At 37.8% G+C, this 20,843-nt stretch overlaps 1 protein-coding gene across 1 annotated transcript in view; it reads left to right on the forward strand.

Annotated features, from left to right (window-relative positions):
- Nucleotides 1–20,433, forward strand: part of cnbd1 (cyclic nucleotide binding domain containing 1) — a 60,403-nt gene extending 39,970 nt beyond the window's left edge. The window contains exons 9-13 of the mRNA XM_067377160.1: nt 7,931–8,037; nt 8,215–8,365; nt 9,144–9,211; nt 9,892–9,951; nt 20,320–20,433. Coding sequence (XP_067233261.1) covers nt 7,931–8,037; nt 8,215–8,365; nt 9,144–9,211; nt 9,892–9,951; nt 20,320–20,433 — 500 coding nt within the window. The remainder of the gene's footprint in view (nt 1–7,930; nt 8,038–8,214; nt 8,366–9,143; nt 9,212–9,891; nt 9,952–20,319) is intronic.
- Nucleotides 20,434–20,843: the final 410 nt, after the last annotated feature.

Raw genomic sequence — 20,843 nt, forward strand, 5'->3', positions numbered from 1 at the left:
TTCCTGCTCTCATTTCAATTGAGTTTGTTCAGTAAATTTATTTTTGGAGTGTATTTTGGGGTGAGGGGCTGCATTCTGATATGTTGTATCCTTTTTATTTAAATGATTACGTAATCAACATAACAAAATCACCATAACATTATTAAGTAAACTGCACATATAAATATTATGTAACAGTTGTTACAGATCCCTTGTTCTCCTAGACTCCATTTCCCAAGATCCTCCTGTTCTCCACACCTGCACTCACTTCCCTCGTCATCTCCCCATCATCACGGATCACCTGCACCTGGACTCTATTATCAGCACTCCCCATATATTGCACTCACTCCCTTCACTCCTCGTCCGTTCTCTGTTGTGTTACCGTGTATGTTTGGTGTTCCTGCCCAGTATCTATTAAAGAAGTATCTATATTGTGGAAATCCGTATCTGCCTCATCTCTCTACACCAGCAACCGTAACAGAAGAACGGACCAAAAACTTTGGATTTCCACAGAATGGAGACTTTCACCAGCTCCCTGGCTCCTGCTCCTCCAAGGCCTCTCTCCCATCTGGCAACTGGCGATCGGCTCATCGGGCTTCTTCAGGTGGGTCGTTCGCTGGAAAGGTATGTGGAGGAGTTCGTTGAGCTTGCTTTCTTGTCTGACTGGCCTGAAGCATGTTTAATCTCCCTGTTTCTGGATGGACTGGACGACAACACTATCCGTTTTGATGAACCTGTTTTTCGTTTCTCCTTAAGCGAAACAATCAATTTTATTTTGTGGTTAAATGGCTCCAAATTCTTCGTGGATGAGGTTCAGGATAAGTGTATGTCTCCAGTCCATCCAGAAACACGGCTGGCCGGGCCAGTCAGTCAACCTCCGGCTTCCTCCGCATACCGCTCCAGCGAACTCCCTGCCTGCCCCAGGCTGGACCCATATTCCGCTACTGGGCCCAGTAAGCGGAGGAGGAGGAAGAAAGCGGCCCCAAGGTCTCCAGAGCCCGCTCCAGTATCTCCAGAGCCCGCTCCAGTATCTCCAGAGCCCGCTCCAGTATCTCCAGAGCCCGCTCCAGTATCTCCAGAGCCCGCTCCAGTATCTCCAGAGCCCGCTCCAGTATCTCCAGAGCCCGCTCCAGTATCTCCAGAGCCCGCCTCCAGTATCTCCAGAGCCCGCTCCAGTATCTCCAGAGCCCGCTCCAGTATCTCCAGAGCCCGCTCCAGTATCTCCAGAGCCAGCTCCAGTATCTCCAGAGCCAGCTCCAGTCCCCACAGAGCCAGCTCCAGTGCCTGTGGGGATTTTAATTGTATTTGAGGGGATGAAATGGCCCTCAACCCCAGTCTCCTCCGAGCAAAGTTCTCCAGTCTCCGCCGCCGAGCAAAGTTCTCCAGTCTCCGCCGCCGAGCAAAGTTCTCCAGTCTCCGCCGCCGAGCAAAGTTCTCCAGTCTCCGCCGCCGAGCAAAGTTCTCCAGTCTCCGCCGCCGAGCAAAGTTCTCCAGTCTCCGCCGCCGAGCAAAGTTCTCCAGTCTCCGCCGCCGAGCAAAGTTCTCCAGTCTCCGCCGCCGAGCAAAGTTCTCCAGTCTCCGCCGCCGAGCAAGTTCTCCAGTCTCCGCCGCCGAGCAAAGTTCTCCAGTCTCCGCCGCCGAGCAAGTTCTCCAGTCTCCGCCGCCGAGCAAAGTTCTCCAGTCTCCGCCGCCGAGCAAAGTTCTCCAGTCTCCGCCGCCGAGCAAAGTTCTCCAGCCGCCGCCGCCGAGCCAGCCGCTCCAGCCGCCGCCGCCGAGCCAGCCGCTCCAGCCGCCGCCGCCGAGCCAGCCGCTCCAGCCGCCGCCGAACCAACTGCTCCTATGAACTGTGTTTTTGAACCCTCCAGCCCAAAGACTGTTTCCCCTCCCTGCCTCCCTCTCCCGCCTCCGTCCATATGTCTCAGCACTGTACCTCCACCTCAAGCCCCTTCGCCCAGATCTCCACCTCGGACCTCTGGGCGATTACCTACACCCTGGCTCCAACCTCCCTCGTCTCCACCATGGCCCATCAGTCCACTAGTCTCACCAGTCTCCATCCTGCCCCCGTTCACACCTTGTTCCTTCGTCGGCCTGCCCTCACTTCTGGACTGCACTCCTCCGTCTCTGCTCCGTCCCTCCGTCCCTCAGTTCCAGTTGGCCTCCTCACTCTCCCCGGTGTTCACTTTGTTGTATGTCGTCTGCCTTCTACTGCGGCTTTCTGGAGCCCCGGCTGCGCTTCGGTCGGCGGAGCCGTGGATTCCGCCATCTCCCGCCGGTCCTTCAGCGCCGCCTGGGCTCGACGGCTTCAAGGCTTCGGCTCCTGACCCTCCATGGCCGCCTTCGGCTCCTGACCCTCCATGGCCGCCTTCGGCCCCTGACCCTCCATGGCTGCCCACGGCTCCTGACCCGCCATGGCTGCCCACGGCTCCTGACCCGCCATGGCTGCCCACGGCTCCTGACCCGCCATGGCTGCCCACGGCTCCTGACCCGCCATGGCTGCCCACGGCTCCTGACCCGCCATGGCTGCCCACGGCTCCTGACCCGCCATGGCTGCCCACGGCTCCTGACCCGCCATGGCTGCCCACGGCTCCTGACCCGCCATGGCTGCCCACGGCTCCTGACCCGCCATGGTTTTTGAGCCTGCCCTGGAGACCTCCACTCCAGTCTACTCCTCCCCCTGCTCCGGTTTGAGGTCTCCAGGGCGCCCACCCCCCTCCCGGTTGTTACATCTACGGCGCGAGGACGCGCCTACCGGGAGGGGGAGGTACTGTTACAGATCCCTTGTTCTCCTAGACTCCATTTCCCAAGATCCTCCTGTTCTCCACACCTGCACTCACTTCCCTCGTCATCTCCCCATCATCACGGATCACCTGCACCTGGACTCTATTATCAGTACTCCCCATATATTGCACTCACTCCCTTCACTCCTCGTCCGTTCTCTGTTGTGTTACCGTGTATGTTTGGTGTTCCTGCCCAGTATCTATTAAAGAAGTATCTATATTGTGGAAATCCGTATCTGCCTCATCTCTCTACACCAGCAACCGTAACAACAGTGACATTCAAATGATTTGTATTTACTTTATTTGAATTTCTTTTGTTCATTCAACTAAATAGTTTTTTGTACAAATTACTCAATATTGTTGCGTGGAACCACTTGACACTTATTTTTTAAGTACATTTTTTTGAGTGATTCTCACCAAAGCTGCATTTATTTGATCAAGTAAAAACAGTAATATTGTAAAATATTATTGCAATTTAAAATAACAGTTTTCTATTTGAATATATTTTAAAATGTAATTTATTCCTGAGATGCAAAGCTGAATTTTCAGCATCATTACTCCAGCCTTCAGTGTCACATGATCCTTCAGAAATCATTCTAATATGCTGATTTGATGCTCAAGAAACATTTCTTATTATTATCAACTGTTCTGCTGCTCTATTTTTATGGAAACCATGATAGTTTTCAGGATTATTTGATGAACAGAAAATTCAAAAGATTTATTTGAAAAAAATAATTTTTTTTTGTTATGTAAAAGTAACATCTTTACTGTCACTTTTGATCAATTGAATACATCCTTGCTAAATAATAAAAAAAAATCGTATAAAAACATGACGTTTGAATGGCTTGTGCATGTGTGTGTGTGTGTATATATATATATATATATATATATGTATTTGTTCTTATGATTAGGGCTGCAACGATTAATCGCGATTAATCATTTGCAAAATAAAAGTCTGTGTTTACGTAATATATGTGTGTGTTCTGTGTATAATAATTATGTATATATATAAATACACACACATTCATGTATATATTTAAGAAAAATTTTATATTTATATATAAAATATTTATGTTTATATGTAATATAAAATATATATATATATACATTTCTAAACTTTATACCTGTATGTGTGTGTATTTATATATACATAATTATTATACACTGAACACACACATATATATTACGTAAACACAGACTTTTATTTTGCAAACGATTAATCGCAATTAATCATTGCAGCCCTAATTGGGATTACTTTTATTGTTTATTTATGTTTGTTTTTGGGCTGTTTAAAAAAAAAAAAGAAATAATGCAAAAAACATAAACGTCAACGTAAATGGTATATGGGCCATAATTAACTTTGCCACTCCTGCCAGTGATGGTGAATTGAGAAAATATACCACCATAAAAATTTCTTATAGGCCATGAATCGGTATCGGGATTTTGCATCATTTTTTATTAAAATTCCATATTTTGGTTCTTCTCACTATGGGATTTTTAAAGTAATACTGCCAAAGTATGGAGAGAACATTTGCTGTTGGAAGAGTATAGTTACGTAACAGATTAATAGTTTTATGGTGTTCCACAGGACTAATTGTGTTGTGCAGTACAGAAATGCAGAACTCTGGATGTTAATGCCCTGCGGGAGGAGGCGTGACTGTGGTGTGTTCATCTAAGAAGACAAATGGCGTGTACCAGAGCCTGCTGTGATTTCCCAAGTGATCCAGACATTTGCTTTTTAATGGCTTGCGAAGACATGCGGAGTGGGCGAATAATATAGTAACGGCAGTTTTGCTTTGAAAAGAGGGAGAGTGTGAAGGATGAGATTAAAAACTCAGTGTTGAAACACCACTTCCTCCTGCCTCAAACACTTCTGAAGTGGAGGCCTGGGTTCTGTCACCGGCCAGACAAATGGACTCTGCTTGTCCCGCTCCCTGCTTCACAGAGATGGGATTTACCTGTCAAAGCTGATATACAGTGTTTCCCCCTGATGTTAAAGGCTCACTGTAAATCAATTTAATCCTCACCTCCACAAACCAACCTCAGGTTTGTCACAATAAGAAATAATCCACCGCTTTTGGGGCTGCTGCCAAAACATAGATTACTTCTGTCGTAAATAGTCTTTATCTTTTTTACTTATTCTTTCCTGCCTGGGTCTCTTCTGGTTTACATTGAGATGCATTTATTACAGTGGGGAATGCTTTTGCATGGCACCTGATGCATTGTGCGACAGACAATTAAGGGTGCTTTCCCACTGAATTGAAGTATATTGCTGTGTTTAGAAGAAAATACTAGTGTACCATTTGCTACATACTGCACAATATGTTAAAAATAGTATCTAAAACAGTATTGAGTTGTTGTCAATGGAAGCTTGTTTCCACCACTAAATGAAAAAAAGATAATTGTGACCTTTTATCTCACAATTCAGACTTTTTTCTCTCAGAATTGTGAGTTATAAAGTCAGAATTGTGTGATATAAAGTCAGAATTTCGAGATATAAAGTCACAATTCTGACTTTTTTTCTCAGAATTGCAAGATATAAACTCACAATTTTATTTTATTTACATAATTTCGCAATAATGTTCAATTGTGAGGGGAAAAAATTTTATAACTTGCAATTCTGACTTTATAAGACGCAATGGACTATATGCACGGGTTACTTCCTGGTTGTCGTTAAGCCAGCTCGAGCACTTCCGGTGAACTGTTAGCTGTTCATTCTGTAGTCGTTGTACATCGACACAAAACCATCTATGGTTGACTTTTTAATGTTGTATTTATATTTTAATGTAGTTATCACATTTACCTAATTTGCCAATAAACCAGTTTTATTGATTGCAATAAAGACGAAGCTATTGGGACTGTTTAAAAATGCTGTGTCTGTAATTAGGCACGCACACACATTATTCTCCAGCACTTCAAATGTTATTTTTAATGTGATGACCACAAACATTATTTGTTCATCCTTCTGAGATTGTCCCCATTGTAAAACCGAACGTTTAAAAAAAATAGGAAATTTAACATTTGATAGAAAACACTTATCTAAAAATAAAAAGACAGTAATTAGCATTTTAACCACCAGATGGCGACAAAGTAGCATTTATTTGCGCACATATCAGCCATTTCCTCTAAACGTTTTTCACTTCGTTTTTGACTAAATATTAAACATTATAAAATAACTAGGTTTAAAATACATTTTGTCAATGTGAAGTATGAAATACTCACAAAATCTTATGAAAAACAATAACTTTTATTGTGAATTACACAGAAAGCGAGCACCGGGCTCTCCCTTTGTAATCACAGCAGCTGTCAGTCAGTGCAGTGCAAGATCAATGATTTCAGCACACTTGTGAAAACACACATTTATTCAATTAATCTAACTAAAGTGCACAATAAATATTTAATTTTTGAAGCTTTTTTTTCACATAAAAGTGTGAAAACTAATGGTCGAATTGAATTTAGCCGAGGAGGAACATTGAGGTACGTCTTTATTTATTTATTTTTTATGCTGTCTTGCGTTTGAATAACTAAATTAATGCTATGCCACACTATTTAAGTGACTATATTCTGATTATAAACTAAGTATTACACTACCGATGCTCAACACACCAGCAAATGAAATCTCACCGGAAGTTTTCGAGCTGGCTTAATATTAATGCGGAAGTTCTAAAGAACGCTCCGTGCATATAGTCCATTGTGAGTTTATATCACGCAATTCTGACTACAACTCGCAACTGTGAGTTTATATCACTTCATTACGTTTTGTTTAATTCAGCAAATAGTGTCTAGTTATCATTGCTCAATATATATATTTTTTCTGCTTTTTAAATAACATTTTAACATTTTTTGGAAGTTCAGTACAATAATAAATTAAGAAAAATATATTAAAATTTGAGGTTAATATTGCGTTTGGTCCATTTATCACTGTGGAAATGGAAAGTAAAGTTGAGCGCATTGTGTTGTGGGATACAGTATTCCATGCAGTGTACTCTGGTTACATACGACACATTTCAGCAAATATACAGTAGTAGGTCATTCAGGTGTTCCATACATTCCAAAAGTGTGCGACTGTGTGCCACATGCATTCTGGATGTTGTAATATATAATGTGCAGCATGCTTATGTAATATGTTTGTTGAAATTGTTTATTGATTACAATTTTATTTAAAGCTGTTTCCTGCCTAAGCAAATTCTTAAAGGTGCCATCGAACGTTTTTTTTTTAAAAGATGTAATATAAGTCTAAGGTGTCCCCTGAATGTGTCTGTGAAGTTTCAGCTCAAAATACCCCATAGATTTTTTTAAATTAATTTTTTAAATTTAATTTTTTAACTGCCTATTTTGGGGCATAATTAGAAATGCACCGATTCAGGTTGCGGCCCCTTTAAATGCTCACGCTCCCCGCCCACGGAGCTCGCGCTTGCCTTAAACAGCATAAACAAAGTTCACACAGCTAATATAACCCTCAAAATGGATCTTTACAAAGTGTTCATCATGCATGCTGCATGTATGCGTCGGATTATGTGAGTATAGTATTTATTTGGATGTTTACATTTGATTCTGAATGAGTTTGAGGTTTTGCTCCGTGGCTAAAGCTAACATTACACACTGTTGGAGAGATTTATAAAGAATGAAGTTGTGTTTATGAATTATACAGACTGCAAGTGTTTAAAAATGAAAATAGCGACGGCTCTCTTGTCTCCGTGAATACAATAAGAAACGATGGTAACTTTAACCACATTTAACAGTACATTAGCAACATGCTAACAAAACATTTAGAAAGACAATTTACAAATATCACTAAAAATATCATGGATCATGTCAGTTATTATTGCTCCATCTGCCATTTTCCGCTATTATCCTTGCTTGCTTACCTAGTCAGATGATTCAGCTGTGGACAGATCCAGACGTTCTACCCTTGTCTAATGCTTTGAACATGGGCTGGTATATGCAAATATTGGGGGCGTACACCCCGACTGTCACGTAACAGTCGGTGTTATGTTGAGATTCGCCTGTTCTTCGAAGGTCTTTTAAACAAATGAGATTTATATAAGAAGGAGGAAACAATGGAGTTTGAGACTCACTGTATGTCATTTCCATGTACTGAACTCTTGTTATTTAACTATGCCAATATAAATTCAATTTTTAATTCTAGGGCACCTTTAAATCTGTATTTACAGTGCTGGTGAAGGAGGGAAAGATCTGTCCATTTGTGGCCTTCATTGGACGTGGAGAATGTAACATCCTTCAGGACATGGCATCGTTGATAAAACCTGTTGACAAAAAGGTATCAAAATGAGCTTGAGGATTCTATATGCACAACATCCATACAGTCATACTTTGAAAAGAAACATCAGTTTATGCATTTTCTTATTTTAATTCTGTTTCTGTCACAAATGATAGTGTAGATAGTGTTTAACGTACTTTTGTTCAGTGTAAAAGAGTGAAACTGTGTGAATTGCAGGGCTGCAGGATCAGATTCGTGTTAGTTGGTAAACTAGGTCCAAAGCAGTCATTTGGAGAGGTCAGCATCCTATTGAACCAGCCCTCCCCGTGTACTGTTATCACTGCCACTGAAGTTCATGGTGGAATCATTCAACCGGAATGTCTTAAAGGTCAGTCGCTACACTTTACTGCTTACTACCTGCACAGAGTAGGATAACCATGACATTACACCTCAGAGTTAATAGCTTTAAACTGACAAACTCGCAGTAACACACATTGGCCTGGTTTCACAGACAGGGCTCAGATTAAGCCAGGATTATGCCTTAGTTCAGTTAGAACATTTAAGTTCCTTTTATAAAAGAAAAAAACATTACTGGTGTGTATCTTGAGACAAAACAATGCAGAGATTCCATGTTTACGTCCGAACGCCGGCTCAGCATTGACCAACGCTGTTCACATGAGCACCACAGCGTATGCGTGTGATGCTGACGCAGGAGCCGGCCAATAATTCACTGAGTAGAAGACTGACAGGGAAAAGGAAAAATAGTTGAATAAATTCATTATTTTTGTTTTGTTTTTGCACACAAAAAGAATTCTCGTCGCTTCATAACATTAAGGTTGAACCACTGTAGTCACGTGGACTATTTTAACGATGTCTTTACTATTTCTCTGGACCTTGAATGTGGTAATTACATTGCTTTTTATGGGAGATAAAAAAAAGTCTTGGATTTTATCAAAAATATCTTAATTTGTGTTCCAAAGATGATCAAAGTTCTAGCAGGTTTAGAACAACATGAGGGTGAATAATTAATGACAGAAATTTCATTTTTGGGTGAACTAACCCTTTAAGCCTAGTCTGTGAAACCGGAGGATTGAGTCTTCAGATCATTTAAGACATGTTTTGTATTCGGTTATTTATCTAAATGAGGTTTATTTACTCTCATACAGGACTGGACTCAGTGACCACCTCTCTTATACTGCACACTGCACAACCAATGTGTGGAAAGCTCAGTGAGGTAAGAAAAAAGGAGAACTTGGAGAACAGTGTTAAAAAGACTCTTATGAAATGCATTGTGCAAATAATTTAGGAATAAGCTCTCTTGTAGTAAATGAGTGTGAATTATTAACATTATTATTATTATTATTATATATGTTTATTATAATATATTTATTATTATTTATATTAATAATAATAGTAATAATTATTTATATTTTAGTTATATTATTATTATTATTATAGATAATTCAATTCAAATAAAATAGAATATTATTAATAAATATCAAAAATAAATATTATAATATAATAAAATCATTAATAAATACAAAAAATAAATGTTTAAAAATATGAAAATAATTATCAATTTATTTGTATATTATTCATTTAATACATATTTAATATTACAACTTTTTTTTCATTGAATTTTCATAAAAAATAACACTATTTTGGATATATTATTTTCTGGCCAGCCAGAACTTTAATATCGGTGCATCCCTAAAAGATTCTGAACATAGTCTCACAACAGAGTAATTTAATTGTATTGTATTGTATTGTACCATATCCAAAAAATGCATTATTAGAGCATTCTGGGAAATTAAATGTTCTTCCAGCATAGTCCATAAAATGCAGACATAAGGTTGTTTCACCTTGAGGGCTGTTTGCTGCTTTTGTTTCTCATGTATGTTTTTCTTAGTGTAGGAGGAAGTCATGAAAGAGTTCCTGACACAGGAGAGGATGAAGAAATGGGAACATGAGAAGGTTGTTCTCTTATTCTTTTTTTCTTTTTGACCCTTTAACCCATAATACGATGTGTGTCCTCCTTTAGGGTGTGTTGTTCATGGAGAATGCCCAGAAGAGGGAATTATAGTGCCAAACCCTTCTGGAACACTCTCCAAAAAAACAACAACAACAAAAAAACCAAAATCAAGCAGTGAGTTTGTGAGATGTATAAGCTGTACTTACTCCCAGACACCCGTTCAACTTTGACTTTGTTCTCATGTGAGACTCCAGACTTTGCCGTCTCTGTGTTCGCATGCCAATTTGCCAAACATGAGAGAACCACACGCTCGGATATTTCTCAGCAGGGTCCGGTCCTCTCTGGTAAATGCAAAATGCTTTTGAAACACTTTCCATTTTGGCTCTGTCCTCACATATATGGCTGGACATTTTGAAGGTGTATACCATGAATCAAACGGTAGAGTTTTTGCTGTATTGCTTATACCTTGCTAGGCATTTTCACACTGCGAAAATGAGCAGGACTGCTTTACAATATTTACACATGAGAATGACAAAAAAACAAGACAAGGAAAAGCTAATTATTAAGGGGTATAATGTGAAGCAGAGTTGCTGCATTAAAGGGTTAGTTCACCCAAAAATGAAAATTCTGTCATTTATTACTTACCCTCATGTCGTTTCACACCCGTAAGACCTTCGTTAATCTTCGGAACACAAATTAAGATATTTTAGTTGAAATCCGATGGCTCCGTGAGGCCTACATAGGGAGCAATGTTACTTCCTCTGTCAAGATCCATAAAGGTACTAAAAAAATTTTTAAATCAGTTCATGTGAGTACAGTGGCTCAGTATTAATATTATAAAGTGACGAGAATACTTTTGGTGCGGCAAAAAAACAAAATAACGACTTATTTAGTGATGGCCGATTTCAAAACACTGCTTCAGGAAGCATCGGAGCACAGATGAATCAGCGTGTCGAATCTGCTGTTCGGAGCGCCAAAGTCACGTGATTTCAGCAGTTTGGTGGTTTGACACGCGATTCGATTCGTGATTTGACACACTGATTCATTGTGCTCCGATTCCTTCTGAAGCAGTGTTTTGAGATTGGTCATCGCTAAATAAGTCGTTATTTTGTTTTTTTGCTGCACCAAAAATATTCTCGTCGCTTTATAATATTTATATTGAACCACTGTACTCACATGAACTGATTTAAATATGTTTTTAGTGCCTTTATGGATCTTGAGAGAGGAAATGTCATTGCTCCCTATGGAGGCCTCACGGAGCCATCGGATTGCAACTAAAATATCTTCATTTGTGTCTTCATGTAAGGTCTTACGGGTGTGAAACGACATGATGGTAAGTAATAAACGACAGAATTTTCATTTTTGGGTGAACTAACCCTTTAATAAATTTAGAGTCAAAACTATCTATTTTATATGTGAGTTTGCCTCTTTTAAAAAGTTTTTAATTGAAGTATTACATAATATGAAGCTGTTTTTGCACTAATGCCAAACCTATCGTTCATTTGTTATGAATAATTGTGTTTTTTGTTTGCATCCATTTTAAAAATGGAGTGTAATCGGATGAGATGAAATACATGTCAGTTCTATTTAATTCGCTAGATTATCCCAAAATATGGCCTACAACATGGTTATTTATTATAGAAATATTTTTTCATTTAATTTCCTGTGGAAATATCCTATATCATTAACCGTGACAATCAAATATTCCTCTCTGGCAAGCAGGTTTCCTAGATTGCACGGTCTAGTGGAGATCTTCTAAGTGTGTGTGTGGTCCGTGGAGCTGTGTGGAGCTCCCAGCGCTTATAAACAGAAGAGAATGGCGCTTTGTGCCTGTGTGTAAACATTTCCCAGTGAAGTGCTCTGATCCTCAGAAGCGCTCGCTATGAATGTTTTTCAGATGTGCCTATATCGCTCACAGTATGTAACTGTGCCATCGGGAGCTCGTGTTCAGGTGTAGCTTTAAAGTTACGCTTACTTGCTTGACACACTGCAGTGTCAAATAATAATCTGTTTATATTCTACCTCTATATAATATCACTCCCTTTATATTACATATGGAAAATATTCCTTGGCTGGTTCTGCATGAGATCCATGCTGCATCCCAATTCACATAACATTAAGTCAGAGACTGGATGGTTAGTATAGGCCAGTTAGACCCATAACTACGTCATTCTGAGGATAAAAAGCATTTGCAAATATTTAATTTATATTTATAATAATGTTGTATTTTTATGTAGTTTTTTTTATAACAATGTCAAATAAAATATAACTAAATTTTGATTCTATTAATATAATAGAAACAAAATGGTAATATTTTATTATATTACACTTTATTTTTGTATTTTAAATAAGTGACGTAATTACATTTTACTGACTCAAGTAAGTACTGAGTAATATTAATTAACAACATGTACTTACTATAGAGTTACGGTCAGGGTTAGGGTTTGGTTTATGGTTAGTTACTTGTAATTATGCATAATTTACTGTCATTGCTATAGTAAGTACATGTAGTAATGTGTAACTACATCACCTTAAAATAAAGTGTTATATTATATTATATTATATTATATTATATTATATTATATTATATTATATTATATTATATTATATTATATTATATTATATTATATTAAACTTCATTATCTTAATCCAAATTGGATTAAACTGGATTTTTTATCTTTTATTGTATTTATCATTTAATTTTAAGCAATTATTATTTTGTGACATTTATTTGTATGTTTTTTTATTTATTTATTTATTTAAAGTATTTAAAGTAGTTTTATTCATGAATGTTAAGCAGCTTGATAATTATAATAATAATGTCTAATGACTATAATTACCCATCAGATTTTTTTTTTTTTTTGCATCAGTATCAGCAGTGCTGGCCTTGGTAAGTACTTGGTATCAGAGAAAGTATCAGACAAAGTAAGTGGTGCTGTAGTGCAAGGAGTTGTGGGCAATATTAGACCAATAAGGATGCCCACTTAAAAATGCCACCACAAGAGTAAGTCATCCAGGCAAATTCCTATGATTACTAATCCTAATCTCATGTTTTTGGAAACAGATGCATTCATTCTTTGTATCTTCCATATAGTACTGTACATACTCCTTGACTGACTTTGTATGAGATCCAGCCTTTCTAAACTCCCTGGAGTCATGTGACCTCACCCCAGTCTTCTCCCCGTGCGCATTCACACCTGTTTCTCATTCTCTCATCATTACACTCAACGAACAGCATATACTAGGCCAACAGAAACACACCCTTTATTAAAACACACATACACATTTTTCAAACTGTTTTTGCGGTGTGATTTGGAGCTCGTATCATCTGTTCCTGGAGTAGTTTGCTTCCATCAAGGGTACCAGGCAGGAAAAATAGGTTAATGTAAATAGTCGCTGTTCTTCGGCAGCCAGCGATTATTCAGTTTAATGGTTAATCTGACAGATAAGCTATTAAGAGTGAGGTTTCCCATTAGTTTTCTTGAATATGGATGATTATAGAAATATTCTGTTCATATCTGAAGACAAGAAAGGAAAGCATGCATCAAGTAGTTTAGTTAGTGTGTATGTGACAAAAGATTTTATTAAGTGGGGTGTCTTCAGTAATATAAATAAATTTGAAATGTCCTATATGCATTAATTTGATTACATTTATTCCAAATATTACTGATACCATACGATAGCTTTGTGTCTGGAAAAGACAATTTAAATCATACAGTTTTGATTTTAGTTTTATATATATACAGCTATGGAAAAAATTAAGAGACCACTTAACATTGATTTCTGAACTTGGAGTGGTCTCTTAATTTTTTCCATAGCTGTATATATATATATATATATATATATATATATATATATATATATATATATATATATATATATATATATATATATATATATCAGGGGCGTTTCCTCAGAGTAGGCAAGGGAGGCAGTGCCTCCTCCTCAAAAAAAAAAAAAAAAAAAATAGGATGAGAAAATAATCCATATTACATATAAAACAACACAAATATTACAAATTATGACATTAAAAAGAGCGCAAGTCACGCATATTTCTTAAAGGGATAGTTCACCCAAAAATGAAAATTTGATGTTTATCTGCTTACCCCCAGTGCATCCAAGATGTAGGTGACATTTTTCTTCAGTCGATCACAAATGATGATTTTTAACTGCAACCGCTGCCCTCTGTCATTCAAATCATTGCAGTAGATGGGAACTTCATATATAAGAGTGAATAAACCTTGCTTAGACAAATCCAAATGAAACCCTGCGGCTCGTGACGACACATTAATGTCCTAAGACACGAAACGATCGGTTTGTGTGAGAAACCGAACAGTATTTATATCATTTTTTACCTCTAATACACCACTATATCCAACTTCGTTCAGCTTCCGGCTAGTGAGGTCGGATCGCGCTCTGACAACGGAAGTGATGTCTCGCGCTCATTGAAGTATATGGGCGAGACATCACTTCCGTCTTAAGAACGCGTTTTTTGACCTCACTCACCGGAAGCTGAACGGAGTTGGACATAGTGGTGTATTAGAGGTAAAAAATGATATAAATAATGTTCGGTTTCTCTCACAAACCGATCGTTTCGTGTCTTAGGACATTAATGTGTCGTCACGAGCCGCAGGTTTTAATTTTGATTTGTCTAAGCAAGTTTTATTCACTCTTATAGATGAAGTTCCCATCTACTGCAATGATTTGAATGACAGAGGGCAGCGGTTGCAGTTAAAAATCATCATTTGTGATCGACTGAAGAAAAAATGTCACCTACATCTTGGATGCACTGGGGGTAAGCTGATAAACATCAAATTTTCATTTTTGGGTGAACTATCCCTTTAAGGAACACTGCCCAACAGCGACACCCACAGGTAAAGTTACACAGAGGAGTCATGCTTTACAGTCTATGGAGTCATGCCTCCCTTTCGTCTCATAGAAAACCATTTAAAATCATCAGACCCCTGGCGTGCGGTGGGTTTTGTGGGGGGTAATTGAGAATGAATGGGGGAAAGTCACATGAGAGGAGGCAATTTCTCCATCGCGCTATGATTGAATGTAATTGGTTGTGATTGGATATGATTGGCTTGTGCGATAAATCCCGCCTCTTGTTGACATGCGCGTTCCGCGCGTCAGTGAACAAAGACTAATTGAAAAGTAAACAGATCACCCAGTTAGATATCACCGCTTTATGTCACGCCAAAATCAAACTTGAAATGGACTGAAAGCATAATGACTGCAGGTTTTTTTTTTTTTTTTGTGCAATCAGTTTGTTGAAATTAAAAATACAATTTGTGTCTGTGACAGGCGGTGTTTACGGAGCATGACTGATGATCCAAAATAGCCTAGGTTGACAATTAAAAAGAAAAAACGCAATACACAAATAAAATATATTGTTTAAATTATTATTGCCTCTAGTTATTATTTTGGAATGAATGTAGAAATGATTAAAACACTAACTTGATGAGGCTGACTTGGTTCTGGTAAATAGAATATTACATTGTTAATATAAAATTGCAAAATAGAATTGTATTTTGTTTCTTTTTTTTCTTTTTTGATGTACTGTAATGTTCATTTAACAAGGAAGATGTGTCAACTTTAAGAGTAATGCACATGAATTTACAGTGATTCATAAAAAAAAAAATATGCCTCTTCATTTCAGAATACCACTGCACGCTACTATATATATATATATAAGTATAATATTTCTATTTTAAAGGTGCCCTAGAACCAGTTTTTACAAGATGTAATATAAGTCTAAGGTGTCCCCTGAATGTGTCTGTGAAGTTTCAGCTCAAAATACCCCATAGATTTTTTTTAATAAATTTTTTTACTGCCTATTTTGGGGCATCATTAACTATGCACCGATTCAGGCTGTGGCCCCTTTAAATCACGCACTTGAGATTCGCCTGTTCTTCTGAGATCTTTTAAACAAATGAGATTTACATAAGAAGGAGGAAGCAATGGAGTTTGAAACTCAGTGTATGTCTTTTCCATGTACTGAACTCTTGTTATTTAACTATGCCAAGGTAAGTTCAATTTTTGATTCTAGGGCACCTTTAATATATTTTAAAATGTAATTTATTCCTGTGATGCAAAGCTGAATTTTCAGCATCATTACTCCAGTGTTCAGTCACATGTTCCTTCAGAAATCATTCTAATATGCTGATTTGATGCTCAAGTAACACTTCTTATTATTATCAATGTTAAAACCAGTTGTGCTTCTTAATATTTTGTGGAAATTGTGACCTTTTCCGTGTTTAAGTGCTATAATCGGTCCCCGGTACATCTATCAACCCAGAAAACGTGAAAAAGGACAACCCAGCAACTTTGTTTTGCAAAACTTTCTCTGCACGCATATGAAAAACGAGCCGCTCAGATTTTGCTCTCCTAGTGAAGTAAGAAGGGGATCTTATTATAATATTACCGCCCCTTAATCTGCATATTTCCACCCATGGTGCAGCCATTTGGTTTTCGCAAGCAATAACGGTGTATCAGTTCTAAGGCCATGGCAAAAGTTTGATCAATCCATGCTAAATGTTCTGTCGTTGGCTGCACAGGCGAGCACAGAACACTATTTATCTTGTTAGCTTGGATAGCCTGCAAGTTGACCATGATTGCTAAAAAAGGAGCGTTTCTGTCCGAGTGATATTTTGGAAAAAAAATATTAGACTATTCACAGCTTTTGATAGCAATCATAAACGTTAGTCTGGTGTGAATGGCTCTGTTTGGCAAATAGGTACACCATGTATAGTGGGCGTCCATACGGGTTTTGCACAAAAGATTAACATGACGGCACATGCTAGTCAATGAGTTGAATCAACTCCACAGCAGCTACATAAATTTATCCACTAACGTCCAGTTGCATTCTAAAAGTTGTAACTTCTTCCTGAGTCTCTCCATCAGTGTCTGACTCCGGTTTGAACAATGTAAGGCTGAACACCGTTACTGACAATCCTCATTTTGGCTGCATGAGATTCTCCAGCTTTGTTGTTGTTGAGCTGTTAAAGCTCCGCCCTTTTCTGGAAAGCAGGCCAGGAGCAGCAGCTCATTTGCATTTAAAGGGACACACAAAAACAGCATGTTTTTGCTCACACCCAAACATGGGCAAATTTGACAAGCTATAATAAATGATCTGTGGGGTATTTTGAGCTGAAACTTCACAGACACATTCTGGGGACACCAGAGACTTATATTACATCTTTTGAAAAGGGGCATAATAGGTCCCCTTTAATGAATAAATTTAAATGTAAAAATTGTTGCATTGCAGTTGGTTCTGTGAGAACCAATTGTGTTTGACATCATTGACATCAAACCTACAGTAACACAAAGTGTCAAGCAGTGAGTTTAAATATACATGAGCAACATGAGGGTTAGTAAATGACAAAATTTACATTGTTAAATGAGTTATTGTTTAAGCAAGACACTTAACCTCAGTTAATTCTAGGTGGACTTAAACTGCAATGAGTGTACTGTAAGTCACTTTGATGGTTTCTCATTATATACTTTATTGGATTATGCTCTTAAAGTACCTCTAGAGTCTCTGATAATAATTATGAGTATGAAACAGATCTGAATAAACTCAAACATGGCAGTGAGCTATGAGGTGTAGGAAAACAAAAGGCATAAATTAATGAACATAAATCATGCAAACTCCTTAGAGCGAGTTGAGTGTGTGTTTACCGTCTATGTAAGATGATCATGTTTTTGTTTAACCTTTTTTGGCCATGTAGCATAAAGAAAACAATACTATTATAGTCAGATAATGTACAAAATATGTATAAACACCAGCGGCTTGTAAACAGTCTGTCTCTGGACGGACTCATTTATCTTCAAGCAGACACAGTAAATCTCTGCAATCTGTGTCGTGTATTTAGGGGTGTCAGACGAGAGGTTTTTAAAATGACTTATGGGCTTGATACTAAACACATGGCACTGTGCAAATTATGCTGATGGAAAATAGAAACACTCCTGTTGTTGGACTTGATTCAGATTTTATTGCTGAAATAACAATAAGGAAAAGAGAATAATGGGGAAAAAAATAGCACAATAAAATGATCAGAAAAGCAATGATGACTGTAAAGACATCACTTGCCCAAAACACACCTAGTTGTTACCATCTGATGCATATTGCACAAAAAAAAAATCTTGAGTGCTCATTGAAATCAACCGTTTCATTCTGATGAACTGCAATTCCCATAACCCTTTTCCTGGACTATATGCTTTATTACATTTAGCTGTGTCACTTGTTAACCTTGCCTATAAGCCCTGTATTTTCTATCAGTCTTTGCAAAGTCTTGTATGTTGTTACTCCGCATATCTGAGCATTATTATGTTTCCTTTTTTTTTTTTTTTTTTAATTATCTGCCTGCTTTCTGGATTACCCTTTTGCCTATATTTTCTGCCCAGTTGCTTTTCTGCATTTGGATTGTCCCGTATTTGGATTGTATGTTTGACCCTTTGCTTGTTATATGGATTACGATTCTGGATTGTCCCAATAAAGCTGCTTTTCGATCTTCAAATCAAGTCTTGGAGCTGTTCGTAATAGACTGTCCTGCTCCAAAAAATGACCCTATAGGTCGTTTTTTCAAGCACCTTATTACAACCTATATTTACGTTTTAAAGTAATGCGCCTGTTAGCTGGCGTAAAAAAAAATGACAGTGTCGTGTGACCGTCATTACCAATCAAAATGCATGTTCGTTTAAATGCAACATGTGGACTTTTTACACTGTCCCTTACCCGCCAATTGTCCTGTTTCCATTTAGCAAAACTCTTTTTTTTATTAACGACTACACCATCCTAAACCCTAAACCTACCCTTAGGGATTTATAGTGCATTTACACTTTATGAGCACATTCGTTCCCTGGGATCGAACCCACGATTGCATGATCACATGATTGCATACTCTTGTATATTGCAAAGCTCTACCAATTGAGCTACTTGAAACCCGAAAAATGACACAGATAAAAGGGTACAACGCATTGAAATGAAAGTGTCCTGTTGTCGATAGGGGCACAACTTTATTAAATGCTCCTATGGGTCGTATTTTATGGAAGTGACAAACTACCTATATAGGCGTATTTGTTGGAGGACAAGTTGGTTTGTAACAGTACGGGGTTGATTTGAGTTCTTTTGAGGATTAAATATTCACTTGATTATGAATATGTTCATATGAAATAAGTTCGGTAACACTTTATTTGAGGGTCTTTAACTAGTTGATTATTAGCATGCCTATTACTAGAATATTGGCTATTTATTAGTACTTTTTAAGCACATATTAATGCCTTATTCTGCATGACTTTATTCTACATTCTTAATCCTACCCAATACCTAAACTTAAGAACTACCTTACTATTAATAAGCAGTAAATTAGGAGTTTATTGAGGGAAAAGTTGTAGTTAATAGTTTATATGTGTTCCCTATACTAAAGTGTTATAAGCTCATATGAATAATTAATCACAGGTTATTTGCGTCAAATCTATGAAAGATACTAGAGCACTTTGTAGCATGTCAACTCGATATTCACAAATAGAAATATATAGATTAGTTGTTGTTTTTTTTATGTCTCTGAAATAATCTGCACTTAGACAGAAATCTCACAAACGTGTTGTTTTTATAATGTTTCCTGGAGGCTGTCATTCTATTTGCTAGTATTCTGAAGTCCTCAATGGATTTCTTAACTAGCCACTAGCTTGTAGACTTGGTTGACCAGCAATTTTGTAAGTAAATCACATGACTATGTATGTCGGTCCAAGAGCTAGACCACCACCATGCTAGTATAAATCAATTTTGACCAGCATGGAAATTCATTTGGAAGTCTGTCTTTCCTACATTATTTTTGATTATGCATCTGGTTACATTACACTGTCTACACCGGACACAAAACAACAAATTGTAAACTGATACGCCGCTCTGTTTCTGATGTAATCCAAGCGCCTGCACTACTTTCCACATGAAGAACAAATTTGCAATGGTCACTTTGTCCCGTCCTGTGTAAACAGCATCAAGCTGTTGCGGCGGAACATGTGGTGTTAGAAGCATTCTCAAAAAATGTGGCCTTTTTCTTTCATTTACCAAACTGATTGGTACTGGAACACTTTTTGCGTTTGAAATGTCTGGAAAAATGTCTCAATTATCCTAAATTAACCCTAATTACAGCCCTTTTTGAGCTGATTAGACATTGTTCTGCAACTCATTCATTAGAAGTACTTCTAACTAGTGTAGACATGATTGACAAGCCTCATTGCACAAACTGTATGTCTTATGGTTTAAAATGTACAACCTTTTGTGAAAATACAATACAAAATCTATAGTATTATGATGCCATCAAAATTTATATTCTCTCTTTCTGTCTTTGTCTCTCCCTCAGAGGAAGATACTTTCCGATGCTCTGTTTTACAATGGTGTTCACCCAGGAAGAGGCAAATGGACTTTTAACAGAGGACGAAGAGGAGTAACTGGGAAATCCAAGAAGTCCATATGAACTTTAGCAGATAAACATACACACAAATACAAACACAATCATATTATGGCTTGAAAATACTACACTACTAGTTCTGCCATCTGTGGCTGGTTGCATAAACTGCTTAGAGTCTTACAAGTTAGTCATCTAATTTTTTTCTTCAAGACTGGTCATAATTTTCAGTCAGTTACATATAAATGAAGATTGGTCTAATTTGAATCTGAAAAGTAAGACTGATTAGCCCTAACTAATTGCTAGTTGGTCAGACTAGTTCTTAACTTAACTTGGCAGCTTTGTTTATGCAACTGGCCTATGGTGAGAGAAGGGTGAGAATTTCTTTACCCAAAAACTTAAATATAAATATTTGTGGACACAAAACCCTCAATTTTTATTTTATTTTTATTATAACCCCAAATAACATGATATTTAGC

Source organism: Chanodichthys erythropterus, chromosome 23, assembly GCF_024489055.1.
Source record: "Chanodichthys erythropterus isolate Z2021 chromosome 23, ASM2448905v1, whole genome shotgun sequence".
NCBI classification, from domain to species: domain Eukaryota; kingdom Metazoa; phylum Chordata; class Actinopteri; order Cypriniformes; family Xenocyprididae; genus Chanodichthys; species Chanodichthys erythropterus.